Source organism: Athene cunicularia (assembly GCF_003259725.1).
Source record: "Athene cunicularia isolate RWA chromosome 3 unlocalized genomic scaffold, athCun1 chr3_part1, whole genome shotgun sequence".
NCBI classification, from domain to species: domain Eukaryota; kingdom Metazoa; phylum Chordata; class Aves; order Strigiformes; family Strigidae; genus Athene; species Athene cunicularia.
This window is the reverse complement of record NW_020799097.1, coordinates 73,876,672-73,895,505: the sequence shown is the minus strand read 5'-3', so window position 1 is coordinate 73,895,505 and position 18,834 is coordinate 73,876,672. Positions and strand designations below refer to the sequence as shown.

General features: G+C 38.9%; 1 protein-coding gene across 1 annotated transcript in view; it reads right to left on the bottom strand.

The window, feature by feature from the left end:
• IGF2R (insulin like growth factor 2 receptor) overlaps positions 1–18,834 on the bottom strand; it is a 58,789-nt gene that overhangs the window by 15,353 nt on the left and 24,602 nt on the right. Inside the window, exons 15-34 of the mRNA XM_026844560.1 lie at positions 18,544–18,691; positions 17,236–17,413; positions 16,561–16,676; positions 15,976–16,138; positions 14,222–14,401; positions 13,115–13,216; positions 12,324–12,425; positions 11,513–11,687; positions 9,956–10,123; positions 9,253–9,396; positions 8,395–8,573; positions 7,945–8,032; positions 6,252–6,458; positions 5,736–5,866; positions 4,927–5,024; positions 3,940–4,076; positions 3,137–3,327; positions 2,366–2,492; positions 1,871–1,993; positions 606–868 (exon numbers count right to left, since the gene is read on the bottom strand). Of these exons, the coding sequence (XP_026700361.1) occupies positions 606–868; positions 1,871–1,993; positions 2,366–2,492; positions 3,137–3,327; positions 3,940–4,076; positions 4,927–5,024; positions 5,736–5,866; positions 6,252–6,458; positions 7,945–8,032; positions 8,395–8,573; positions 9,253–9,396; positions 9,956–10,123; positions 11,513–11,687; positions 12,324–12,425; positions 13,115–13,216; positions 14,222–14,401; positions 15,976–16,138; positions 16,561–16,676; positions 17,236–17,413; positions 18,544–18,691 (3,020 nt within the window). The remainder of the gene's footprint in view (positions 1–605; positions 869–1,870; positions 1,994–2,365; positions 2,493–3,136; positions 3,328–3,939; positions 4,077–4,926; positions 5,025–5,735; positions 5,867–6,251; positions 6,459–7,944; positions 8,033–8,394; positions 8,574–9,252; positions 9,397–9,955; positions 10,124–11,512; positions 11,688–12,323; positions 12,426–13,114; positions 13,217–14,221; positions 14,402–15,975; positions 16,139–16,560; positions 16,677–17,235; positions 17,414–18,543; positions 18,692–18,834) is intronic.

Below are 18,834 nucleotides of genomic sequence, written 5' to 3'. Positions count from 1 at the left end.
TAACTAGTTAAATTTAACTGAAGTAAGACTAGCTCAAAGTATTGTCTGGAACACACCAGTTCAACTAGAGTTGATTAAATCATGTTATTACAGCATGTGTTATACAGGAGAGGCAGATCCTAAATTCATGCTATCAAGGTTTATCAGTTTTTGCACTGAGCAAACTGATCATACACTTGCCTGGCTTCTAGTCACTTGCTTAGAAATAAAGACTATCCCCACGCACAGAGATGCTATCCATCCTCAGCTCCTAAGCTCTTGTTGCCTGTTGCACTGGAGGATCTTAACCATCAATTCCCAAGAAGATGCCCTATGGCTTCCATTTGAGCTGTACGGAAAAGCAGTTAAGTTCCACAGAGGGGTTATTCTGAAGTGTTGAAGTTTTAACTTGGCTTACCATGTGGACCAGAAACTTGCCAAGTATTGTTAATCCCTGCTGAAAAAGTCAGTAATAAAAGTATTTGAGAACTTCTATATGAACTTGGGTTCTGTAATACAGGAAGAGGCCTTTCCCTCAAGGCATTTAAAACATACACTCCTATTATGCCTAATCCCTGCCCCCGAAACCTAGACCCACAGGTGTTTTCCATAGAAGTAATTCTTACCTCTTCCTCACAAGCCAAGGAAGTATGCCAAGAGAAGTAACTAGTGCATGTCTGCTCATCAAAAGACAGAAAAACAGGCCAACTGTCATCTCCAACATCAGACTTGCATACAAAGCTAAAATAGCTTTTATGCTTCAGTTCAGGGTCTGCAGGGCAAGGATCTCCATCTTCATAGACAAGCTTTAACACTTGATCTTCGTAAGTTAAAGTTTTACTCAGTTTTCCAGCATTAAGTGGTTTTGGACCACCAGTGATGCAGACAGCTAAAGTCAAAAAGAAAAATGAACAAAACAGATCAAGTCTGATGTAACTGCACCTTACAACACAAACAGCAGGAAACTTAAGATTTTCGTCCCACTTTAATTTTCCTACAAAAGACAGGCTTTTTCATACCATCCAGAGCTGCCATTAAACTGAGCTGAACTGCACTGAAAGACCAAATATTGTCTTTAACATTTCATTAACCAAGCAAAATGTACTGCATCTACACACATTTAAGCCATCACAGAGCATAGTGTTTGGTTACCACTTCTCTGAAAATGAAGAAATTAACTCAAAATGTCAGCCAGATTATATATAATTTTATTAAGATGCCTCTTAAAAACCAAATCAATCCAGTATGTTCTTCTAACTACACAAAAATAATTTTAAATTCACAAGTGATACTCCTATTTTAGTAATAAAGATGCTTAAATATTATCTCATATTAAGTTGACAGAAGAGTTAGCAATTCAACCTGCTATTAAGCAGCTTAAAATACAAGTTAATTTCTACTGATGTGTCAGAGGCATCCAGAACAGAACAGAAAGCTAAAAAGACAGTTGGCAAGGGTTTGAAGTGCAGACACAAGGCTCAGTGCAGAGGCATTATGGCAATACATCACCATAGAGCAGTTTTTGTGCTCAGCTCACTCTCTGGAAACTTGTAACTTGCACCTCTTAGCTGTTGTGAAAAGGAACAGTAGAAGGAACACTCCTGCCCTCTTGTCCAGAAGAATACCCACCTGTTTGAATCTCAAGGAATTGGACTGCAAATGAGCCCAGGTAAGTTTAGGAATGGAGTTTGACAGAAATGCATTGCTGCATTTCCTAAACCAGTTTTAGGACCTTTTCCTGGCCCATTCAGACACACAGCTGTTCCCTTCATTCCTTCCCCATTTGCAGTAAAACCTGCCTCTCATATTTTACTGTAAACTTGAGCATAAGTATTTCCTTTGGGTACTCTATAGTCAGTGATTACAGTATCAGAGGGGATAAGACACTTACCAGCTCCATTACCACACAAACTTTTAGCTGCAGCACAAACATTCAACTCAATTTTTCTGTTGTGTGAATCGTTGATGGTATAGCCAGACTCTCGCTTTAGTGGTGTTAAATCAAAGAGGTGGCCTGTAGGCAGATCAGGGAATAATTTAATCTTTTTCTCAGATTCAAAATCAAGACATTTCTTTGTATTAAAAGCTTTCAGTAACTTAATTTTTTTTAGGAAGGTCAACCAGCCTCTACTTGCCTGCTAGCTTAGAAAGCCAGTTACTAACTCACATTAATAGAGGTAAAACTAGTTTCAGAACTCTAGACTATTTATCTTCCAAGGAACATTCCAGTACAAGATATTTCTACCCACCAATAAGCTTGTTAGTCACTCTCCAGAAGATGTGTCACACTGCCCTTTTCTAATAAACTCCCTTAAGAACACAAACACAGTAGTGCCACTTCCAGCTGACTCCTTCCACATAAAAAATCCTGAGGCCTCCTCCTTACCTGTTGCAGGATTGGTTACCCGGCAGTCATTCTGCACATTGCTTTTAAGAGGACACGCAGCAGCAGTGAACCATAAGAAGGTATATTCACAGTCTTCAATGGCTGTTATAAGTTCTGGCTTTGATTCCTAAACATAAAACAGTGGAGAGAGTGACATCTCTACAGAGTGAGAGGGTCTAAGATTTCATACCACGAGGTTATCCCTGAAGCCTGTAGCTGAGCTCAATTCCAATGCTAATCCTAGGACTTAAGATCATTGTGGTCCAACGAATTAACCCAAGGACAGAGTATTTAACTGTGACTACTTCAAATAAACAACAGCACAGAATCATTATCAGGAGCAATAAAATTGATGAGAGAAGAGCTAAAGGCAGCCTAGCTGGGCAACACAAAATCCAAACAGTAAGGGTAAGAAAGAGTACTGAACAGCAAGACATGCAGATGTGCGAGAGTTAAGAACTACACAGCCAATAGCATTATTTACTATTTGAAACACTTCCCAACCTGCAATACACTCATCTTCAAGGCACAGACAATCTGAAGCTATTATAGGTGATAAAACCTGTGCTAGCAGATTGTTCATGAAGATCTCTTAAACTGCTCAGCATCTGAAGTTCAAGTACTTAAAAGCCAGTCTGCTTACAAGACCAGCTCCCATCCAACTGCAGACGATTATGGAATGGATAAGAACTACCCACCATTCTCCATACACATACAGTGGCATGAACAGCTCACAAAAACATAAAACCCTGACAGATGGACCCCACTTACAATTTTGCTTTCATCACATTTGAGACGCAATATTGTTGTTTTTTTGCGAATTTTATCTGGACACTGCTCCCCGTTAATATATTTCAGAATAGAAATGCCATTTTCCCACCGGGGACCATCAGCCACTTCCCCGAGACTTGTACATTTTGTACCCTCCATGAGGGAGGCAGCAGCATCAGAAGGACAGGAACCTATACAGATAAACAAAACCCATGTTATTACTCCAAATATTATTAAGGTTTACTTCCCTGGAATAAAACTCCACTACTCTTACTTTCAGGTATGTCATGGCTGATTTATCTCCAAGCCACTGTGCAAAACATTTCACTGGGGTGGGTTTTTTTCCCCAAAATCACAACTAGCAGCAACCACCTCACTTCGTTCAATGTCATGCAGAAAGTAGTGGCAGCTGCTACTGGAGAAGTAGACTACTACACAGAGTGAAATGCCGAGTCTGTTACCTGGTCTTCCACAAAACACGGTATCAGTCATAAGATGCCACTGAGAAGATTCTGAAGTTAACATCTTGAGGCAAAAAATTATTTTAATCTTTAAGAGCTATAACAGACTTTGGATAAGGATGGAAAAGCTAGAGTGCTTAAGTTATCAAGAGAAGATAAGAGCTGCTAGTGAGTTTCATCTGCCAAGCAGATGGAAATCAGGCCACTATCTACCCTTCCCTCTAGCACTGCCTCTACACACTTTGTTTTGTGATTTTTTCACTCTGAACAACGGCCAGCAGTACTGTCCTACCACTTGCCTCCCCTAGCTACAGGGAGAATATATTTTTATTTTGCTCTTACGTGCAGCACCATATGGTACTAAGGGCTTGCAGACATTAATATAGTATTTCTGTACAGAAGCAGATAGAGCAATTGCCTCCCAATTCTCTCTATGACGTGTCAGAGATGAAAAATCATAGAAGTTTCCTTCACTGTCCCTGTAAGAAAGACAAAGGATTCAAATTAAAATGCATTTTTAAAAAATCAAGTAATTGTAAGCTACAATTCTAAAGTTAGTACATTAACTTTTAACCTAATATCTCTATAAGCAGAGTATCACGCTGGCAACAAAATCTGCACCAGACTCATTGTTCCTTACAAACCTCAAATTTAGTACAGAGATGTATTGCTGCACCAGCCGTCCCTACAGCAACTCCACATGCACACAGCTCTCAGCCAGTGCAAGGGTAATTTGTCTTTTCATTGAAGCACGCAGGCTTTCACTACATGGCAAGCACAAATACTCAGTTACAGTGGATTGTTTTACCTTAGGGTAGAAACTTAACATGATGCCAGATATTAAAACTCTGGGCCAATTATTAGCCACATTTGACCCCACTTATCAAATCTTAATGAGATAATACTTGGTTGTGACAGAAATAGATGACATTTTTCCTGGAGCTTTGTTTGGTGAAAGTTCTAGGCAGCATTTGCATTCTTGTTTAAATTCACTATAGCTAAATAATAACTAGACACTTGTAACAACCTAACATACTCAAGAGTTCAAACATCAGTAACTGCATACCCAACAGTTTGCTTTGATACTAATATTCTACCCCATAAGAAGCTCAAAGAAAGTATTTCTCTTCAGTAGAATTAGTTCTATGAAGTACAGATTGCAAAAGTTACTTAAAAAAACATTGCACTGGCATTGAATACCACATTAGCTATTGCATTTTGACTTTGTCAGGAACCAGCTAATGTGGCAGTATTGAACTGAGTTGCAGTAAGGCTGCATTTGTTTCTATCACCATGCAGTTCCATTTTAAGTCTGCGGAAACGACTTACTTGTAGGAGCACTCAGTGGATTTAACAGGTGGGCAAGCATACTGAGTATGCCATTCAAACATGTAGGTGCAATCTGGAGTTTCCTTCAAAAATACAGGCTGAAAGAACAAAACACAAGAACAACTTAATTTCTTATTTAGACACACTGAAGCTACCAAAATGTCTCAGTTGTGCTTCAAGATGATCCAAGAACTTGTATTTACATATTATCCTAGAGCCACACTACGCCTCCTACCAGCTGAAAGCATGGCCTCTCCCAAGCCTGAGTTTATCCACATGCACATTTCTTATAAAAAGAGCCATTATGAGCTTCTGCCTACTCCATTAAATAAGGGGAAGAGCAAAAGTAACTCTAAGCACCATTTTTTAAGAGCAGGAAGGAAAGCACAAGTTGAGAGAGAGATACTAAAAGCAAGTAATCAGCTTATTTTGGTCTGGCCATGCAGTACCTGCTTTCTTGCAGATTCATCCTTCTACCTTTTATTTCTGACAAAGAAATTGCTGTTCTGGAAGAACATCCCTTCCCAACAGCTCCAAGAGCTTTCCTAATTGTAGGCATCCCTTAAAAGGAACAACATACCCTGACTTTCCTGGGGCATGACAAAGGTACCTTCCTTAAGTAGGAAGCTCAAGACATTCCTCATTTTTTACTACTTCACGGCACCTTTCAATCTCCTGCCTAATCTGTAAATGATTCGGCAGTCCTTGAAAAAAGCTAGTTCACGTTCTTCACCTTACCCTCCCCACACATTAAGAAGAGGGCAACTCTGGAAGACAGTACATACAGGAAGCATGGTTCTGAAACTAACCTCAGATGTAGTCTTGTCACAATAGAATAATATGGCAGTTGACCGTTCGTATATTTTATGACATTTTTCTCCACTGGTGTAATTAATCATTATTAAACCATTTTTGAAAGTCAGTTTTTCTGTAAGCAAGCCTAGAAGCCAAAAGTTGAGAAAAGTAAACAGCTAATCGAGTAAATACACAACTGCACTATTTACCTCTGGCAACAGGGTTACGTAGACAGCAATAATATGCTTGATAAAGTACTGATAGAAAGACCTCAACCCTCCTCTAAAACTTGCAATCTCGTTATTGAATGAGTACTACTCCAGTACAGTAGGGTTGAGCTCATTCCTAATTTTGTGCCAAGATAACTATATACATGACATGTTATTTGCATATGAACCAAGAGTGGTAGGGCGTACATCTCATAAGATGTACAAGATTAGCAAGAACCCCTCTTGTATCACATTGTAGCTTCACTTACACCCTGGTTAAACTTCCCGTTCTTTTAAGTTTCTTCCAATCAAGTGCTATACCTGCTACTTTTCTGAAAGTATTGTCCATCTTCTTTACTTGACACGATGACACAGTGTGAGCCTCTAGTTTGCAAGGTTCTGTTATTTCTCCACAAACTCTGAAGTAGTAGTCATACTCATCTGTACTCACTTTTATGTCTTTATTGGAAAGTGGCTTCAGGTTATAAACATGACCATACCTTGGATCCTTCACCTGGCAATCCTCTCCTTTAAAGAAAAGATAAGAATTTAAAATACAGTTTAATATCTATGAGCCATGCCAAATACACTTAGGACAATTAAAGCTTGCTGGCACAAATAAGGCTATAAAAATGAGTAGCTGGCCCTTCAGGGCAGTGACACTGAAGAACTATTCTAGGTCAGCCAAGCAGCTTGTTCCAGGAAGTCACCAATATCCAGAACTATGAGACTAAGCAACAAATGGAACATTTCTTTTATAGCTGCCACTAAAGCAAGATGCAAAAGTCACACTAGTTCAAAAACTACCTCGAAGTGGCCTCAGGTTCTTCATTCAGCCATGCTGAAGGTTAAGTACAGAACCAGAAACACTAAGTCCAGCACTTGTTTAATTATCTGGAAAGAACAGTGAGGTCACAAGGCCAAAGCAAAAGTTGTCTAGATGTCAGTCTTGCATCTTCTTTTAACAGCTATGAAGTTTGCTGGGTTAGAAAATAATTGATGACAAGAAATGTTAGCTACAGCTTACGGGTCTACCAAGATGTATACAGAAAAGGTTTGGCAAAATTCTAGCTTCATGAGTCTAATCAGCTGATATACATCAGTAACTTTGCTGCTGATCAAGGCCTGTTTTAAACTGACCCTTTGCTCAATATTCTGAAGCTTTTAAAAAACCCATCAGATTGTATCACATTACCATGGACCCCTCAATCATCCAACAAATTGGTACCAAGTTAAACACAAGACATCCACTTCCCTCCCTTCAAAACCACAATTCTTGTCACCAGGGCCCTGCACAGTAATTGTGTTTTACACAATAGTAGCTTGTAAACATTCTTCTTATGCCACATGAGATCACTGGCAGTTTCAATAGTGTCTAGGACTGTTGCGATAGATCATTTACAGGAAGTCTGGATGTTTTATAACACATTAGCTGCAAGTTACAAAACAAAGTCTGCAAGGGCAGAGAAGATAACCTGCACATTCAACTTCCCATGTAAAAGCCAACCAAGTACTAGAACCACAACCTGTGATTCCTTCTTGCATGTCCTGGAGCCAACTATAAACTCTGATACTCTCCCACTGGCCTCTTCCCTGTTGTCTAACAAGGGTCAAGTTTACAGTATAGCTTCCAGTCTTCGTGGGGCACAGGGAATGACTTGCCAGGAATAGGATCAACTGCATTCTCATGAAGCCTGATGCTTTTTTTTTTAAGATTTGCAAGACACTAGCAAGTCTGCCTGTGATTTAACAAGGTAGTACTATGATTTGTCAGAGACAGCATTATTACTTTATCTTCTCTCCCTAAATAGGTAAGTATATTTGCCTGTCATCTTAAACTGTACTTAAACTGTTAGATGTGTCTCCTAGTTGGCTTAAAGTTCAGAAGAGACATCCCTCCACAAGCCAGCACCTATTACATAAAGATTCACAGAACAATAAACAAAGATAGCTTCACTAATTACTACTTATACAGATTTGTTTGATATTTTAAAGCTCTACTAACTACACTTACCTTCTGCTTTGTGAACAGGACATGCTGCCAAGGTTCTCCAAACAAATATGAACTCACAGTCATCCTCTTGCTCAAACACTGGCGATCCCTACAGAAAAGAGCCATGAGAAGGAAGCTTATTAAGAATTACATTGCAAGTCTCAAAATGTACATGCAGAATCCTTTTTTATTGCAGTTGCACAGTTTAAGACGTCTATTATGAAATTTCAGTACTCATTTTCAGCAAAGAGCTGCTTTGGTGGCTCACAGAATTCCATAATAAGAGTTCACTATTGTGTTCTACAGGCTCAGGAAAGCAGTTGTAAGGAGATACAATGGAAAAGCCTCTATACAAGATATTACTTTTTAGAACCAATCTCTCCATTCCAAGAGGAATAAACACTGTCTATTTTGTTATAGTAAACCCAAGCTCTAAAATACTCACTAATAGCAACTAGTACAAAAAATTACCATTGTTTGATCGCACTGGAAGATTATACGTGTAGAATAACGTTGCTTATCTTTGCATGTGTCACCATTCAAGTAAATGATGCTTATTGACCCATCAGTAGCAGCCTGTGGGTTTATCTGAATGACTCCAAGGTTCTTGCTCTCATCAGCATATTTCACACAAGATCCTATGGCACCCCCTACAGGAAAAAGAAAAAGCCTGTATTTTAGTTCAAAGCTTTGACAACTGACATTAACTATTGTAAAATAACATAATGGAGTAGCTTTAAGAGAGCTTTAAGCATTAAAGCAGGCTGTCTCAAACTCCTGAAAGCAGAACACAACTGCAGTGTTTTCATAAATACAGTTAGAGACATTGTGTGCCTAAAGCCTTTTGAGAAATAGAAAAAGTTACTTCCCTGCATTCACTGACATCTTTAGAACTGCACTAATTTATCTGCTCTCACAGATGGATAAAAGAAGTTAAATAAATCAAACTAACTAGTAGTACAATAAAATGGCATAAGCTTCTCATTTTGGCCTCATTCAGTTAGGAGACTACCAACAACTTTTCACTTACCTTTCTTCTTTAATTTAAAAAAAAAAAAAGGATACTGGCAAATAGTGTCCTCAACGCATTCTTCCCAAATGCATTTCCATGCATCTCAATGCAAGAGTCCTGATGAGTGTTAAGACTGCTCTCAGTTTGAGAAAGTCTGTTCGTTATACCCTTGACATAGCTCACCCAGGTCTATGCAAGTTCAGTGACCACATGGGCAGGATTCAAGGAATTCTACTGAAATAACCAGGGATATCATACTATATATAAGGTCTTCCATCAGATGTCACAAGTTAAGAAACACTTGCGAACTGGCTTACCAGGGCATCCAGGCACATAGGGCAAAGGCTTGCAGACATTCAAGAAAAATGTTCGCTTCTTTGCTTCCTTTGAAGTGTCTATAGCAACCCACGGTTCACCCTCTTTGCTCAAGTCACTTAAGTCATACTCATTGCCAGCAGCATCTGAGAGATGATATGGTACACACAGTTAGCTGAAAGACAACCTGTTAGACACTTGCAGAAGTACTGGGTTTGAAGTGATACGAGTTTCACTGATGAGTACACATAATTCAAAGTAATTTTCAGAATCACATTAGATATCTACTGAGAGAAGATACTGTTTCCATAAAAATGTCACTACCCCAAATGTAGAATGTTGAGTTACTTCCTACAAGTAAATACTCCACAACTCACAGGTGCATTTTTCCAGAGGCCAGTAATAAGTTACCCATCTTCAGAGTTGGACAGAAGCAGCACCCAGTCACAATAATTATCAGCTCTCTTATGTATACCACTATGTTCCACATTAGCTTCTCGCCTGTCTTTGTAAGTTAAGCCTGCTTCAAACAACTTACTTCCTCTCCCTCTCTACACCTTCTATAAAGACTTCAAGTCTTACAAATGTCTTCAACAGGTCTTCTTAAAGCCCTCTTCTGCAGAAGTTTGCTGTTCAGTTAATCCTTTCAACATTTGCTTGACAGAGCCCACCCAAAATCCAGGTACCCAAATTCCAGGTACTTACCCGTAACCTGGCAGTCCACAGGAGCAGGAGCACAGGCCAGAGCTGTGTGAAACTCAAAGAAAGTATCATGGATGTTCAGTACACTGTTTATCTCTTCACGCACAAACTTAAGCTCTCCAGGATAAGAATCATTACAAATGAAAGTCACAGTGAACGTGTCAGATTTTCCTGTAAAACAAACACTTATCTGCTGCTGGTTCACTTGGGAATATCTGAATTTAAGTTTAAGTTAACACTTAACTTTAAAATTTTCTAAGTTTCTTATTGCTAGATGCTTCAAGAAAAACATTACCTTATTGTTTATAGCTTTTTAATTGTAAATACACAAGCCTTCTTTAGAAGGCTTGTGCTAAATTGCCTAGCAGCCCCAACTGTTTCTCCTAATGGGAGACCAGAATCCCTTGATATTTCAAGAGCATAATTACCTTCACTGAACTGCGCTTCCTAGCTGTTGGACATGACATATTTGAAGAAACAGAAAACCTATAAAACATCAAGTCAGCTGTACGAGTCAACTTTAAATTACATCACACATAGCAAAGTTTTTGAATTGGGGGGTTTATTTATTTGTTTGTAAGAAGTTCAGTGTAATGACTGCTGAACAAATAATAGTGATACTATTTCAGCAGCCTATGTTAAGCTCTGTAAAAGTTTTGTTTCTGTTAAGTTCTGTTTAGTTCTTCCTTCCACAGCCCACCCAAAATAGGAGAATTAGGGGTGGAGGGAGGAGTAGTATTTGTCATCAACATATCCCAGTGTTATTAAAATGGTAGAAGCTCTCAAAGCAAAATACAGGAGAGTTCAATCACTTGTTTTCCATTGCATATTAGGTACAAAAACACCACAACTGGGAAAATAAGAGATATCAGCATAGCAATTTGTACAGAGGATGAACATTCAGGAGCATCTGAGGCTCTTGAATCCAAAATCCTGTTTTCCTAAAAACCTTTTGTTGTTAAAGTGTTATATGCCTTTCTATAAAAACTCAGTTTCAGTTGGAGAACATGTAAAATCCAAGAGTTCGATAAACATTTTTCATCTTACTTGCAAAACAGACTTCCATTCATGAAGTAGGTGTATATCAAGTACTTATATAGAGCACTTATTCAAGAAATTCATTTAAGAGAATCTTACTAAAAAAAGACCTTTCAGATATGAAACAACTTTAGAGAGCATTATTCATGAACCTGAAGCTTAAAGCAATTACTTTACTTAGAAAAAGAGCCAGAGTTCATTTTGCTTATTTTCCCAATTTGACTATCCATTTCTCCATGCAAGGAGCAATATTTTTTACTTACTCAGTAAATAAAAGGAAAATCCTTACTAAGGAAAAAAATCCCGTACTATATTTGGTTTGTTTCCAGGAAATTTAAAATGCACATGAATTACTGAAAACTGGCCATTACCATTCCGCATGACTTGATTTCTTCCTAAAATTTTCATATGAACTAGCTTGTTTAAGTGACTAGCATCCAACCAAAGGAAAGAATGAAGACCATTCTCAGGAAATTTGTACAATATGAGCATCCATCTCCACTGCATATTTCCTTAACTCACCCGATTGCACATGAAGAGGACCTCTGTAGGTAAGAGTTAGAAATCCTTCACCAGAGAGATACAGGGTTTTGTCCAATTCCACCAGCCTCACCGATGTCAGATTATTTGCTTCACATCCAGCAGCTGTTTTGCCATTGATTTTACCACAATCTGGCATGGGTCCACAAATGTTTAGCTAGAAGTTTTGGAAACATGTGAGTGTACACAGTATTAACTGCATCAGGAAAAACTAGGTCCACATAGCCATTTCTACATCAGTAGAACTCACTTGTCAAGAACTATTTCAAACACAAGACAACCAAGTATAATACACAAACAGTATCCTTAATCTTCAGTTTACAAGGTCCACAAAGTCTCCCCACTAGAAGAACAGGATGTGGTTTAGCAAGTTTATTTTTAGACTAAAAAACACTGGTAGTACCACTTGTGGACAGCCTAGATTACCGATACATGCAGATCACATTAAGAACACTGAGAGGAACAAATTAAATCTTTTTCTAGGCTTCCACTGTCCATTTCTACAGCACCAGCAGATAAACCGGTATTACACAACAGAGTCCATAACTGGAAGACCATGTGTAGCCTCGAAAGTGTGGCTACCTTCTATTTGCTAAGAATGAGAAGTTTGATGCTTTTAAGACCATTTGAGATGAATAGTTATCTTCCATTCCTCCCCTCAAGCACAGCACTTTCCTGCCAATGTAAATTTCTTAAGATGACTGAGACAAAGCTCCATTTGCTTTCCAAGCAAGACTGGAAAAATGCAACAACATCATCAATAAGCAACAGATTGTACAGTCAGAATCCTTACCAGGAAATTCTTCCCAATGCCAGTAGCCATATAGCCTTTTACAGAAGCTAATGGCTGCAGATTGAACAGAAAGCCAGTGTTTGGATCTCGCACAGAGCAGGACTGAAAAAAAAAAAAAATTACGAGCATTATTTTCTCCTTCTGAATTCCTTCTGTTTAAATTTTAACTCTAACTTGTTTAAGGAGCCAAAGTAGTGATTTACAAATATTCCTAATCTGCATAACAATCAACTTAATTTGGACGACCATAATGTGTCTCTGGCAGCAGCAATACTCCACTGACATCAGCCACATACCAACATATCAAAGTGCATATTAACAGATTACATCGATCAGGTTAGCTAAGAACAAGGAAATTTTAACTGAGGGTTGTTTTCACACTACGTGATTATGTTGAGACCTGTATAACAGAAGCAAGTAGGTAGCTCAGTGTAAAAAAAAAAAAAAAAAAAATTAAAAAGCCGTATTTGATGATCCGTATGCAAACAAGGACAATATATATCCTTACATATAAACTCAGTTTTACTAGCAAGCTTGTAAGGGAAGGAAACATTCAGTGTCGCAGCAAATAAATTGTTCTTGAGAGTGCACTTGAATCCTTTAGTCACAAGTTACACATTTTGTGAACACTTCAAGAAAGGAGTAAGATATCACAAGACTCCATCATGATCAACTTCAGACTTCAATGCAGTTAGTTTTCTCCAAGAGTGGACAAACACAGCAACCAGGAGTGCTAGAAAAAAAAAATAGTATGTTGAGACTATGAATACAATTATCACTCCCTTTCTCACCTGAGAATCATCTTTTGTTTCCTTGATTGGACAAGCAGCCTCAGTTTCCCATAAGAAAGTGGCCACACATTCCTGAATAGCTATAAACTGTGGGCTGCTACTCTGGAAACAGAGCAGAGAGAAGACCAGTATAAGTGTAACAGTCAACATCGTCTTATGTTTAAGATTCCACTTTGAGAAACTGTCAGGTTCTCCTAACAGACTTCACTATGAATACACACAGTTCCCTCTCCCTGCTTCCCTGTCCCCTATTTATTTGAAGGTCACCACTGAAAACTTTGTCTAGCTGAACACTTAGCACGTCATTAAGCTTTAGCAAAGAACTGAATCTGACACCAATATTCAGATTAAATTAATTAGTGAAACTAGACATGCATAACCAGGCCTTGCCTCAATCTAAACTCTCAAGAATTTTGGCATATAACACACAGTTTAATATAAAAAGTGAAAATCAAGCAACACAAAACTCTGTTGAGGTAACAAGGTAACAGGAGTGTCAACTATACACACTTCATTTCAGTGTTTTCAGGCAAAACCAAAGCAGCTCATAACTGCTGCATTTTCACCATACCTCTTGAGCTGAAAATCATGTGAGTGGGGGGAGTAAAGCCTGCAGATTCACAAACCAGCAAGAACAAGTCTAGGCAAGCTTCAGCCTAAACTTTAGTATGTGAAGTTGTATCAGCAAAAGCTTTACAGATTTAAGAACACATCTAGAATCAACAAGCTACAGAGGATGCAGAACCTAAGTCTGAAGATGCACTTTACGATATTCTTCCCCTTAAGAGGATCTGCAATGTTTGCACATGTAACTCCTGAGTCTTAAGTCCCTGTGTATTTTTTATGCTGATTAGACTAGTCTGAAATACTAACTGCCTCAGTGGACAGCTGTTTTTAACTAGTTCTTCCTTATGATAAAATACTCAGTCCAAGACACATGCTTCTCTAGCATCTAAGTCAGCTTTGTTTTTACATCTCTGTTTTAAGTCCTCAAGAAGTCTCCCTTGTCATGAATCTCCTATAGACTATACATCTTCATGGAGTTTCACATTATGTGATGTAAAAGCTACTCTGATGAAGCACAAATGAAAGATCATTTTTACTTACAAGAGCACCCCTGGAACAGATGAAGTGGATGGTGGTGGTATAAGTAGTCTTCTTTCCATCAGCATCGATGCACACAGAGCCATTTGCATAGGTTAGAAAAATGTGTCCAGGTCTTTCAACTACTAGTTCTTTGCTGGCAACACCAAGATTACTAATAGAGGTGACTTCAGAGTAAGAAACCTAGAAATAAAAAAAAGTATATCAGCAATTCTAAACTCAAGTGAAAAGTTATAGATACAGTCAGAAAGAAGAAAATACCCACCATAATAATCTTGTATCTGGGAGGTTATCTTGAGAGTTTTGAAGATAACAAAGGTAGAGAGATCTCCTGACATTTCTCCCCCATTCTCTACTTAAGTTTTATATATTTAACAGACAAGCTCCACAAACAGGCATGCTTTGTTTTTTTGTTGTTTTTATTTTTAGTACAATAAGGTGCCTGTAGTTCCTCACAACAGCCATCCCCATCTCACAAGCTACACACCTCAGGAATTTAGGGAGGCCTATGTGTCATATGCAGTAATTAGTATTTCATTTATACAGATCTTTAAAACACAGTATGTGGAAGCCTCCAGGCATTCTTAGAATTGACCTTAGAGGTCTGCCATACTTAAAGCCTAAAGAGTACTAACAGAAACTGAGCATTAGAACAACAGTAGGTGCTGTTTGGTCCAAGGTCCAAATTAACCTTCACTTCTGCAAGATAACTGGTGTTTCCTATTTTTAAGAAATTATTTTGAGGTAGCGACAGCAACAAACAGAATAATACACCTCCAGAGCAGCTCTGTCCACAAAGACTTCTGCCTTTTTTTGCCCTTCTCTTTTATTTGTTGGTTTGTTTTGTTGTTTTTTTTTTTAACAACTCTGCATTTATGTTAAGACAGTGTGCTCACTTCTTACTCCAGTGCCTTCAGCAATGAAGTAATGAAACCCTAATGTGTCTGCATATTAAAGTAAGCAGCCTTACACAAGGAGGACTAACACAAGCACAGGAAAATAGTAATATTTAGCTCAAGTGCCATGATGGTGATGTGCAGATTCAGGCACTCAGACATCCTCTGCAACAGTATAGAGAGAAGGTGTTCTCTCCATTTTACAGAAGGAATTAGGACAGGTTGGTGAGCCTCTAGTTCAACTTTCCCTACAGCTTCAAGTAGCACTGAAGCCAGACCTTGGGCATTTATCCAAATTTACTCAAGAGTCCATCCAGCCTGTCAGCACAGTCCCATAATAAATCGATACCCTTCAGGGAAATATAGAAGTAGAAGCCCATAACCACCATACCCTTTTTTTTTTTTTTTTTTTGCTTTGCAACTTCTGCCTAATCTACTCCTCTAAGCCAAAGAAAGCTCAGAGTGGGCTGACAAAAATCTTTAAAAACATTTCTTCCACCATTCAGTTTAAAGCAAGACAGGATATCCAGGAGAACAGCCTATTCTTAAAGCGATGCTAGCAGTTTGAGACCACAGCAGTTTACACAGAAGAGATGCAGTTTGTCTGCCTCTGCAACACAGAATAAAAGAATTGTGAATGTCAAACATGAGACTGATAAACTTGTATAAATTAAAGCTTTGGTCTTTAAAGAGGTAGACAGGAGGTCTACCACTCTGCAGTGATTATGCCAACATTATGGACACACAGAACACTACCGTATTTTGCACAAAAAAGCCAGAATTCACGTGCCCATCTTGCATATCCCTTAATCTCACTCACTCAGCAAACCAGCTCTGAGTTGGGATGGAAAGGATACTCACATGATCACGTTGATACTCCATCTGACAGACAGACGCTCGCCGGTCACATCCTGGGACAGCAATCAGCGGTCGACAGACGTTTATGTAGTACTTCTTGCGCTCACTTGGTCTTGAATTATCCATGGCATACCAGTTTTCACCTCTCTTCTCAGATTTTGCTAAACTGAGCAGGAAGAGAAAGTTCTATGCTAAGAACACACATTCTTCACAGGTTCATTCTCTCTAGCTTTCTCTGTCAGTCTCAAGAAACACAGCAACCATAAGGCATTTCAGAGTAACTTTTCCCCCCTCATTTTTAAGTGTTACAATTAAAAAGAATACCTCTAGGAAATAGAACATAGTTGAAAAAGTAATAAGTTTTTATTAAACAAAACCATCGCAAAAAGTCAACTTGCATCTTAGGAGGCAAGTCAATATACTATTATAGATGGAAATATTGTCTTCATTTCAAGATACTTGCAGTTAAGATTGTCACAACAAGATGTTTCTATTGCTGTCTACACAGAAAACCAACTTTATCCAGTGCTATCAGTCAGAACACTAAACTAGAATAGCCAAGTTATGTTGTATTTGTTACTTTCCTACCTTGACAAGTCATACTGGACCATGGCATTGGGATCAGTCACAACACATTCCAGTGGCATTTCAGGACAAGCATATTCAGTGTACCACCTGAAGTTGTAGGTATAGCTATCTTCTATCTAAAAACCAGCAGAACAGATCAGTGAGGCCTTCCACACAGAATACTCCGTGAGCCACAGCTACTCCTTTATATGTTAAGATTGTTATTTCCCCTTGGTTTTGGGATATATCTTCTCAGATTGATTTGTGTAGGTCTGTTTTGTTGTAGATCTTGTCGTTTGCTGTGTCACCAGAAACACTTTTCAGAAATAACAGAACCAGAGCAACTAGAGCAAAGTAACTGCGTCTGCTGTGTTACAGGACACACAGTCCTACCACTTGTTACTTCTAAGTCAGTTTGGTTTTTTGCAGCTAGAAATACAAGATAAACAAAACTACTAGTAATTACATGGCCCAGAGACTGAAGTGGAGTAAGAACCTGGAGCCGGGTGAACATCTTATTGTTCAGTGGTCAAGACAAGCTCTATAGCTGCAACAAGAGGTAGGTATACCAAAATAAATAACTATTTCTTAGTCTGCTTTATAGATACTGGATATTTCCATTCACTAATCTGTGCTTGCACAAGCCTCAGGATTTTGGGATGGAGATCCTTCCCTTCTTCATGTAGAACTTCTTACCTGATATTCAGGCTGACCTATTCCAGCCTGACGGTCACACAGGAAAGTTATAAGGGTAGATCGCTGTGTTTTCTTCTCATCATTGTATGCAGTACCGTTTTTGTAGGTCAACTGAATCAGGCCATCGTAATATGACAGTTTGGAACTGGGCAGCCCAAGACTCCAGAAATGATCCTTACTAGAAAAGAAAGTGGGCTTTGAGACGGAACAGAATGCAAAATTAACACTCTCTTTAAATTTTACAAGTAGTTAGCACACAGGTAAGCTTATAAAAGACACTATAAGAAGACAACAGTTAAATAAGGTTGACTAGACATCGGTGAGCAAGGGTGAACAGAATGCTGCCAAAAGGAAACTTAAAACACGAACAGGTATCCTTCTTTGGAAAGGAAAGGAAGTTGTAACTTGCTAAGATCTCCAGAAGTCTTTAATACTTCCTTCTCTAGAACAGTGACAGAAATATCATTCCCATTTTCAGTAGAATGCAAACTGTAGACACCCTAATGCTGGGCTCAGACTGGTTTCATGCAAATACATGCAGACAGTGAAGACCTAGCACTGCACACCAGCAAGTCTTCTCACTGAAGGAAAAAAACTGCCTTCACATGCTCTTAGCTCAGGACCAGCTTTGGTTCAAGAGCGTTTCTTTACTCTGACTTAACACTGGCTTTATCAGACCTAGGCTGAAGAACGTTTTCAGCCAACTCAAGTACAGCTGCATGTGTTTGCACTGTACCACATCTCTGGCAACACGCTGACCTGGAACCTGAAGTGCACAGATGCCATCTCACTTGTAGCTTATAGAAAATAACAGCAGTTACGCAGTGATGATCAGAGTAGCAGTACACAGTGGGACTGCGCCTGTGCGGCACTTCTAGTAGCAGAAATACCACGCAGAGCCAAGCTCTGGGCTCCACTACTGCATAAAGCAGTCACTACTCATCCTGAGTGCAGCAGTGCTTTAGGCCAGCTCTGGAATCCAGCTGACCCTGAATCGTGCATTGGCTTAATACAGCTGCAGCAGTTAACCTACAACTTACAGTCCCTATGGGAAACATAAGGGGGAGCAATGTACACACTCATTCAATCTCAAAAGCTAGCTGTAAACAAGACTACATGTGCATGCACTTTGATTGATACAGCTGGCAGCATAATTACTGCACTACCAAATAATATTTTACATACAAATTACTTGAATCTATTACAGCCAGCACAGTAATTATTTTACATGCAAATTGTTCATTACACACAGACAACACATCACGCAACAAAAGATCTATTAAAGACAACAAAACTAAAGTTACTCACCTTTGTGTTACTTGGCATGCTGCTGATTTTGTATGACACAACTCATCAGGCACACTACCACAGACGTTTATGTAAAACACATATTCAGTAGTATTAACTATATAGTGCCCGTTTTTCTTGGCCAGAGGTGATAAATCAAAAGAGAAGCCTAATTGGGAATGAATAAAGTTTATCAGTCTGATATTTTTCCCTGTCATCTCTCACAGATTTTGATGCTACCAGTCACACAGCTAGTTCACCTCCCCTTGAAGAAGACCACTTCCATGTAGTTATTGTTCCAAAACCAATTTG